This window comes from Vicia villosa, linkage group LG4, assembly GCF_029867415.1.
Source record: "Vicia villosa cultivar HV-30 ecotype Madison, WI linkage group LG4, Vvil1.0, whole genome shotgun sequence".
In the NCBI taxonomy this organism is placed as follows: domain Eukaryota; kingdom Viridiplantae; phylum Streptophyta; class Magnoliopsida; order Fabales; family Fabaceae; genus Vicia; species Vicia villosa.
The window spans coordinates 185,194,598-185,204,043 of NC_081183.1; the positions used below are offsets into that span (position 1 = coordinate 185,194,598).

At 35.9% G+C, this 9,446-nt stretch overlaps 2 protein-coding genes across 2 annotated transcripts; both read right to left on the reverse strand.

The window, feature by feature from the left end:
- Positions 1–3,586: 3,586 nt before the first annotated feature.
- On the reverse strand, positions 3,587–5,644 carry LOC131598512 (uncharacterized). Its single transcript, XM_058871105.1, has 5 exons — positions 5,257–5,644; positions 4,867–4,970; positions 4,478–4,768; positions 4,296–4,397; positions 3,587–4,180 (listed from the first exon to the last, which is right to left on the reverse strand). Exons 1-5 carry the CDS (start codon positions 5,642–5,644, stop codon positions 3,587–3,589), a joined length of 1,479 nt encoding a protein of 492 aa, XP_058727088.1.
- Positions 5,645–6,204: 560 nt separating this feature from the next.
- On the reverse strand, positions 6,205–7,187 carry LOC131600530 (uncharacterized). Its single transcript, XM_058872678.1, has 3 exons — positions 6,743–7,187; positions 6,607–6,662; positions 6,205–6,391 (listed from the first exon to the last, which is right to left on the reverse strand). The coding sequence occupies exons 1-3, from the start codon at positions 7,129–7,131 to the stop codon at positions 6,381–6,383; spliced, it is 456 nt and encodes a 151-aa protein (XP_058728661.1). The 5' UTR covers positions 7,132–7,187; the 3' UTR covers positions 6,205–6,380.
- Between the last annotated feature and the right edge of the window lie 2,259 nt (positions 7,188–9,446).

Here is a 9,446-nt window from a genome sequence, read left to right on the forward strand (position 1 = left end):
AGTTAGCTTCCTTACATTCATTCATAAGGATTCTTACCTCCCTCTTATATGCTTTGAAAATTTTAGTCGCCTCTTCCAAGGTGACTCCTGAATCAGGCGACCAACATGCAGGAGATACAGGTGGCAATGTATCAAAACAATACATAGCTACAAAACTCAGACAATTTGTTAGTAGCAAAGTATAGAAGAATTCATGAAGCAAAAATAATCAACCTTTTTTTTTCTTTTCTTTTTTATAATAAAATCAAATTCAAATAAACAAAAACTTAAAACAAAATTTTAGCTGACGAGCAACAAAATTTCAATTGAACTAAAATTAAAACTCTATATTTTGGCAGTCCCCGGCAACGGCGCCAAAAACTTGGTCGGTAAAATAGCAAGTGTACTATTTTGCCTCTGTAGTAATAATAGGGAAATTCCCCGAATGTCGATCTCAAGGACTGCGTAGTAATATCGAGTTCAAATTGTAGTTCAATTAAACAAAAACTAATGTTGGGGTTGTGTTTGCAAATTGTGACTAAACAATAATTAAAATAAGCAGAAAAGTAAATTGGCTTTTTGACAAATATGAGTATTATGCTAGGGTAAAGTGTGTGATTGTTCCTGTACTAAACTTGGATTTAGATCTCCTCAACAAGTTCATACTATTCAATTACCAGCCCTTTAGGATATTTTCCCCTAATTCCTTAGCGGGAAAACCTTTGAACATTCAACCTAAATCCTAATTCCTTAGAGATTTATTATGAAATCAAGCAATTGTTTTATCAAGAGTTAACCGGTAACTATAGGGTATCCCTAGTCCTAGGTGATATCTACTATAATCTAATCGTACAAAAACCTTAACAACCGCGGTCCAGCAAATCGTTAACCGTAAATCAATCTTTGTTTGTCCGACAAAGAAAGCATAAAAACATTGTATAATCAAATTGAATAATAAAACATGCAATTGAGGAAATCAAGAATTCAAAGTCATTACATTATCCAATCAGGGACACCCCCTAGCATTAGGGTTTAGTTACTTATATTGTTCAAAGAAAACAAATTATAAAATAGATACATTACAAGAATTGAGATGAAAGTTGATCTTCAATCGCTTCCGTTCATGAAGACCTTCTTCTCTCCCAAACCCTTGTTTTCTCCAATCTTCAATCGTGTCTTCTCCTAGCCAAAAAGTCCCTTCTTTCTTGCCCTAAAGTTGTTTTTATAATCAATCTTTCATTCCGGTTGAAACCAAATGCCAAGAATACCCTTCATGAACCCATTTGAGTAAGGAAGCTTATAAACACATATTCAGCCCGCGCTCATCAACACAGGCCGTGTTCCTGCACACGGGCGCCCGTGTTGATCCTCTGACTTTGGTTCAAAATCGCATTTCCAGCCACATTTCAACACGGGTGGCCGTGTTGATTAACACGGTCCGTGTGAGACCTTAACTTCATAATTTGGCTTTGTATTCTTCATCAAAGTTGTAGCCCTTTTCGTTAGCGAAATTTTGCCACCGGAACCGCGCCAATCGGAGTTACGAAGCTCTAGTTATGATCAAAATACTACACACCTGTCACGATGAGAAACATGCTGAAAATTTCCAGATCTCACACTTGCTAACACGAGTCGTGTCAGCCCCGTGACTTTCATCTCTTTTGCATTTTCTTGGCCACGCTTCATCCTAACATGGCCAGTTTCAGGTGACACAGGTGGTCGTGTCAGACCTCATGTAGCTTGACTTTTCACTTCCTTCGAAACTCCCCTTTTTGTACTTTTTGGCATTGATTTGTCTCGATTTATTCCTTTAGGCCTGCAAACAGTAAAATACACAACCCAAGCATAAAATGTAGAATAAAGAAATAAAACACTCAATAACATAACTTAAACATACTTAAAAACAATGGTAAATATATGTGTGAAAACCACTGATCAGTATGCAATGTCGCATTTCCAGTGGTAGTGAAGGAGGATTACTGGCTTGAGTATGATGGGAAAGTAGTTTGGCATAATGACATGATGCGACGAAAGAAAAAGGGTCGCCCCAACAATACTCGTATTCGAACTGAAATGGATGTTCGTTGACAAAATAGAAAGAAAGTGTAGCATTTGCCGTAAGCTAGGGCACAACAAAAACAAATGTCTTAGTCGTGGATAAACCTCAACGCATGTTTAATTGTATGACCTAGAACAATTAATGTGTAACAACTTTGTAAAATATTTATATGCAATGAACTTTAATTTTTTAAATTCCAAAATATTAATAATTAGGTTTAACGAGAGAGAGAGAAAAATCCGAGACAAAATCGATAAACGGAATTGAAAACTGTGTGCGAAATGAACGGGGATGGGTTTTTTTTTTAAAAAAAAACCTAACACATAGGAGCCGTTTCAAACGGCTCCTATGTGTGAGCATTTGTACATAAGCGTCATTTCAAATGGCTAACCTAGTTTAAGTTGCACATAGGCGCCATTTGGTTTGACGCATACCCTAGGGTGTGCTGCCAAACCTAGACACTTTGGTAAATTGTCCCAAAAATATAATTTTTTATGTAATTTTTTTTAAAACATGTATATTTAAATTTTTTCTCAAATATAATTAAAAAAAACTTTTTTTGGAAAAAATCTAGTGATTATGATGTTTTGTTTTGGTCTTGGTAAGATTATTTATCTTTCGGTGCTTCACAATTTGCAGGATATTCTCTCTTTAATGTGATGAAAATTAATCAGCGAATAAAATTAAAATATTCTTTTTATATATCCTTCCATGAATATATAAAAATAAATGCTAAAGTGTACTCCAAAAACACAAATTAATAAATTATTTATAAAAATATATTTTAAAAATGTATGGATTCAATTTTTTTAAATCTTAGATGATTTTATTATATTTAAAATTATCTAATTATAGTGTCTTTAACATGTACTCTATTAGCATCCCATATATCAATATAATCACTACAAGAAATACTGCAATTTGCCAGGGGCTAAACCCCTCACTAAAGGCAAAAACCCCTCACAAATGCACAATTTGCGAGGGGACAGTTTCCCTAGCAAAACAGAGGGTCGCAAATCCATTACCGAGGGGATAAACACTTCGCTAATTTGCCAGGGGTTATACCCCTCGCTAAATGCAAACTCAAAATTCTGCTCTGCAGGCTACAGCAATAGGCACCAGCTAGCAGTCTGCACATGGGCAGACTGCGTCAGATATTTTGCTTGGGGATTAGCCCCTCGCAAAATGCAGGATAAATTTTTTTGCTTGGGGATTAGCCCCTCGCAAATTGTTTATATTTAAAAAAAAAATTGTATTCAATATCGTACATAATAAATATATATATATATATATATATATATATATATATATATATATATTATAATATAATTTAAATTAAAATATATATATATATATATATATATATATATATATATAATAATAATTCAAATTAAAACAAAATTATTATAATACATATAATAATTAATATTTAAGCAAATATATTAAAAATTAAACTCCATACAAAATTACAATAATATTTAAAAATAAGTTCAAAATAATTAACACAAATTGTTCCATACAAATAAAAATAAACTTAAATATGTAAATTTAATTATTCCCACCATCTTGTTCCTCCTCTTCTTCATCAGCTCCTCCATATCCACTAGTTCCTCCAAATCCACCACCACTCATATTTTGTGAAGCAAAAAATTGATCAAACCTTTGTGACCGTTCATTTGCAATTCGCATTGCTTCTTGATATTCCTGTGCCTGCCTCCTCATTTCTTCCTGAAATTCTCTCCTCATTTCTTCCCGGAATTCTCTTTCTCTTCTTTGCATTTCCTCCTGCATCTCTAATTGTTTTCTCTTCATCTCTTCAATTTCCAAATTTCTTGCTGCTACTTGTTGTGCTGCCTCAGTATTTGCCAAGTTTCTCACAGTTTCAAGCATTTCGGCGGTTAATATAGGTGGAGTGGATGATCCTTCTCCATCAACATATCTCATTTTGAAATCTCTACTACGCCGCTTGATATTTTTGGAATACCCTCCAGTACAATACACTCTCCCATTTTTCTTCTTTCCACCTGAAACCTTATACCAAGTCTGAAAACCAATATTGGGGTCAACAGGATACCCTGGTGGTGGTTGGGGTATTTCAGGATGCTCTGACAACTTTATGGCAAGTTCTTTATCAAAATTCTCCTATAAAAAAATTAAATGTTATCATGATTCAAATAAACTATTACATATAAAAGAAATAAAACTATGTACATATAAAAGAAATAAATAAAATATCTTTGATATAAAAATAACTTACTTGAGTGATTTTTGCGCGCTCGTCAATAAACTCTCCATTTCTCTTGAGATGAGTCTCCATGTGGAGCTCATTAAGAAGTGGAGTTCTGCCTAATTCTTCACGCTAAATAAGTAAAAAAAATTAATGCAATGTAATGAAACATTTAAATAATAGTTTAATAAAAAATTAATAAATTTATGTACCATCCTTCGCGCAACTTCAGCCACACTAATACTTCCCGCTGCGTAGTTGCAGCCACCAACTTCAGATGCTCTATTTTTCTTTGCCTGCTCAGATATTTCCTTAAACTTATCAGAATTCCAATGATCAATAAGCTTTGGGAATATATCTTCTCCTATCCAACGTGGACGTGTCCCTTTTGCTTCCCATTTAAGTCTAACATTCCTCATGGTATCAGAAAATCGAGCAGCACATTTTGTGTGAAAGTTTTCTTTAATCGCGGCCTCATCTCTAACATCCCAAACACAATGCTCCTACATTGTTGTATGAATTTAAAAATATTAAATAAAGTAGAATCATGAATATCACAAAAATAAAAAAGGAAATGTCAAAATGAATAAGTAAATTATACCTGAAATGCCTGAAACCATTTTTCCTTTTCATCTTCATGTACAGCTCCATAAGACGGCCAGAATTGTGTGTACTTCTCTTTTACAATATTTGTTATGATCGATACTGCCTGATGTGAGGGAACAATTCTAAACAACAAAATCTTGAGTTAGTATTGATTAAATAAAACTCATATTTAAAATATAATATAAAAACACAAAAACTTACGATCCTGCATCGGGATAAATGATTAGTCTGCCCTCATGATACTTAATTTTTTGAGTCGTATTTTTTTTCAAAATACGCTTCCTCTTCGTTTGCTCCTCAGCACTAGTATCTCCAGGAGCACTGGTATCTCCAGGAGCACTGGTATCATCCTCTTAAGGGATGGGTAATGGCATGCTAGATCCACCTGTCTCCATATGCATGGGTAATGGCATGCTACCAGATCCACCTGTCCCCATATGCATGGGTAATGGCATGCTAGATCCACCTGTCTCCGTAGGAAAATATGTGGGGTAAGAGTATCCAGGAGGACAAAAAAAACCTGATCCAGGGGGCATGGATAGTAATCCAGTGAAAGATCCAGACATGGGCGGTGTAGGATGCATAGGCGGTGTAGGATGCATAGGCGGTGTAGGATGCATAGACGGTGTAGGATGCATAGGCGGTATAGTAGAGCGTGGAGTAGAGCGTGGCATAGGAACGAACATATATGAGTTAGGAACCTCCTCTACAATGAATCTAGTGCGACGAGGCTTTTGTTGACCCTTACCTTTTTCATCTTTCTTGGGTGGCATTTTTTCCTGTTACACAAGATAATATTTGAAAGATAATTGCACAAGATAATATTATCAAGTTAATATTACATAAGATGATATTTGAATGTTAATATTACACAAGATAATATTTGAAATTTAATATTACACAAGATAATATTTAAAAGTTAATATTACACAAGATAATATGTGAAATACTCAAGATAATATTACATATTCAATTTATTCATCATCATAATCTTCGTTGTCTTCATCGCATCTGATATTATTGTCTTCAGACTCTCCTAGCTCTTCATGCTCTTCTTCCATAGGATTTGTTGACAACAAGATACTTGCATCAACTTGTTGACCATCAACTGCAGTATCACACAAACTTACAATCTCCTCGGTTTCAATTACCTCATTAACAGGTGAAATCTCATCATGTTGGTATGCAACATCTTCCATTAACTCATCAGTCTCAATGTGACCCATTGGGTTGGACTTGATTACAACACACAATTCTCGTTTCCGTGGGGTAATTGAAGGATAAGGTACATAATAAACTTGCCTAACATTATGTGCCATAATGAAAGGGTCATACTCTTTGTACTTTCTATCTCTTCGGATCTCAACAATGTTATACTTTTTATCAATTTTTGTTCCTCTAGAAGATGGATCATACCAATCACAATAAAATAAGACAACTTTATTTTCCGAGTCCATATAATTATAAACCAACTCGTAAATATGTGTGATAACCCCATAGAAGTCGTCCTCACCACCCTCTGTAACTCCTTTTACGACTACACCACTGTTTACGGTTTTCTTCCCTACACTCCATTCCTCAGTGTGAAATTTGTAACCGTTTACAAAATATGTGTGCCATTCATTTACACGTTGACTAGGGCCTTCAGACAAATTTCGCAAATGTATTAAGTCAGGACTTAGTGTAACAATACATGATAATTGTTGCTTAAACCATGTTGGAAAATAGGCATGTGTGTAACCAGTCGATGGTTGTTCGCCTGTGCTTTGATAATAGTAGGTACCAAATGCCCTATTTCGAAAAGAAAAAAAGGTTAGAGAAGGTAAATCTTAACCAATTAAACATATACACTTAATTTAAAATATACTTACTCAAGATATGGTTTAACTTCAACGCAGTTAATCAGCACATGAACATGAGCAGATTGCATTTCTTTTTGTGAAAGCCAATGCTCACTCTTCTTCCCTGCGGGACGGCCTGGACGACCGAAAACTGATAAGGTAAATTGACTTCTTTCACTGAAGTGAACTTCGTTCCTTATGATTCTTGGAGACAACATCATGTGATTGAAATAATGAGAGCAAAAATGTGATGTTTCGCGATGTATATAATGTGCACAAATTGATCCCTCAACTCGTGCCTTATTTTTAACTGATCGTTTTGAATCACCCATGAATCGTTCAAATGGATACATCCATCTATATTGAACAGGTCCACCTAGAAAAGCTTCATAAGCAAGATGCACAGGGAGATGCTCCATAGAATCAAAGAAACCTGGCGGGAATATTTGCTCCAACTTGCAAAGAATGACAGGAATATTTCTGTCCAATTTAATGATGTCATCTACTCTTAAAGTTGAAGCACAAATGTCTTTAAAAAATTGACTGATCTCAGTAAGTGGATTAAGCACATTCTTGGGCAGTGAACAGAATGCAATTGGAAGTAATCGTTCCATGAAAATATGACAATCGTGACTTTTCATTCCATGCAATTTCCCAGTGTTGGCGTCAGCACATCTTGCCAGGTTAGAAGAATAACCATCAGGCATCCTCAATTCATTTAACCACCGACATACAGCTTTTGCTTCTTGGGGAGTAAGAGTGTAACAAGCCTTGGGTTTTAATAATTTTCCGTTTGGTCGAGGTTTCAACTCCAATTCTTTTCGATTACAATAAAGTTCCATGTCTTTCCTAGCCTTCTCATTGTCTTTTGTCTTCTCATTATCCATCACCGTGCTAAGCACATTATCAAAAAAGTTCTTCTCAATATGCATAACATCAAGATTATGACGCAACAAATTATCCTTCCTGTGGTGTCGTTTTCTTTTACCTCCCCGTTTCACTTGGGAGGACGGCACGCTAGACCCTTCACGCGAAATTTGGAAGGAGAATGCGCCCGTGGCGGGATGAATTTTATTTCAGTTCTTCCTACGATATCACACGAACTTTCTTATTGTCCTACGAGTAGGAAAGGGGAAAAAAGATCTCAACTAAACCCTAGGAGTTTGCTAAGTGTGGGGATTTCACCTAGACTAGAAATTCTGGAGTCCGGGGGGTCGGTTATACATAGGGAAGTGTTTAAACACCCTACATATCTGTAGTACTCTACAGGAACCTTCTCTGTGTCATTGTGATTGTGTTTGCTGCTATTGATTGAGAAAGTTTCTCCTTTGTGTTAGGAGAAGGAATTGATTTGATTTGAAAAGACAGACAGACAGACAGACTATTTTTGGTATTTTATTAGCTCGCTGAGATTCCTTGTGAACCTCATGCCTACATATCCCTAGGGGAAGTCAGAGCTTAATGTAGTTCGGGGAACTAACTAGGGAAAATAATTGTTTGTTTTTGGTGCCTTGCTTGAAGCTCAAGGTTGAAGCTTGGAATTAAATCTCTGTTTACAGTAAAGAGACATGAAATCATCTCTACAGAGAGGTATTTGTACTATTCTACCACAAACATTTTGAAAGAGTGACAGAATAACTGAATTCATTTCATTCAAGAGGGGGACCTTACTTGTGTGTGCAAGTATGCCAGTCAGATGCCTCTTAAATGAAAGAAAGATGCTCGTCCAAATTAGGGAAAGTGTACAAGTCTAGGGATGTGCCAGAGCATGTCTTTCAGAGTCCTAAATGGGAGACTTTGATTGAAATTGAAATTGAAATGTTTGTTTGTTTGAATGTGGTAGAGTAGTAAAAATATCTCTCTATAGAGATAAGCTATGTCTATCTACTGTATAAAAGATTTGAATTTAGCTGGCTTGTATGAGGCCCAAGCTTGAGGCTTTTTGATTGATTAATTAATATTATTGACTCTGGGAGATGACTCCATTGAGGATTAATTACAGGGTATTTTAGTGTTCTGTACAAAGCCCAGAATTGAGGCTGACTCTATTGAGGGAGACTTTATTTATGTGCCTTGTACAAAGCCCAAGGTTGTGGCTGACTGTTGATGAATGACTCTATTTTGTGTGCCTTGTACAAAGCCCAAGGTTGTGGCTGACTGTTGCTAGGGAAAACATTATTTTCTGCCTTGTACAAAGCCCAAGGTTGTGGCGGACTCTTAAATAAATGAATTGAGTATGGATGACTATATGGGGAAAGATCCTAAGTGTTAGGAATCTTTGACACATGAAAGTATGGTTTATCTGCCTTGTACAAAGCCCAAGGTTGTGGCTACTGAATGATGAAGAACTCACTGGGGAGACTCTATTATCTGCCTTGTACAATGCCCAAGGTTGAGGCTGACTCTTGACAGGGGAGTTTTATTGTTTGGTGCCTTGTATGAAGCCCAAGGTTGAGGCTAACTGTTTTTGTTGGTTTTAACTCTACTGGAGATTAAAAAGACTGTTTTTCTTTGGAAGCTAACCCTTTCCAGGGATTTTGACTCAGCTGGTGAATTTGTCTATTTAAAGACTGACTTTTATCATGCTTTTGGAGGCTGACCCTTTCCAGGGGTTTTGACTCTTTTGGGGAAATTATCTCCTAAGAGAAATGAATCTTTATTTTTTTGACTGTTTATTAATTGACTTTGGAGGCTAACCCTTTCCAGGGGGTTGACATTTTAGACAGATGTTGGA

Excerpts from the sequence above, each read along its gene's own strand:
- LOC131598512 (XM_058871105.1), bottom strand. The coding sequence starts at position 5,644 with ATGCCACCCAAGAAAGATGAAAAAGGTAAGGGTCAACAAAAGCCTCGT. Across the intron at positions 4,971-5,256 it reads ACCCATGCATATGGAGACAG|TATCGATCATAACAAATATT; the intron begins GTGGATCTAGCA and ends CACATCAGGCAG. Across the intron at positions 4,769-4,866 it reads AATGGTTTCAGGCATTTCAG|GAGCATTGTGTTTGGGATGT; the intron begins GTATAATTTACT and ends ACAACAATGTAG.
- LOC131600530 (XM_058872678.1), bottom strand. The coding sequence starts at position 7,131 with ATGGAGCATCTCCCTGTGCATCTTGCTTATGAAGCTTTTCTAGGTGGA. Across the intron at positions 6,663-6,742 it reads GAAGTTAAACCATATCTTGA|GGCATTTGGTACCTACTATT; the intron begins GTAAGTATATTT and ends TTTTCGAAATAG.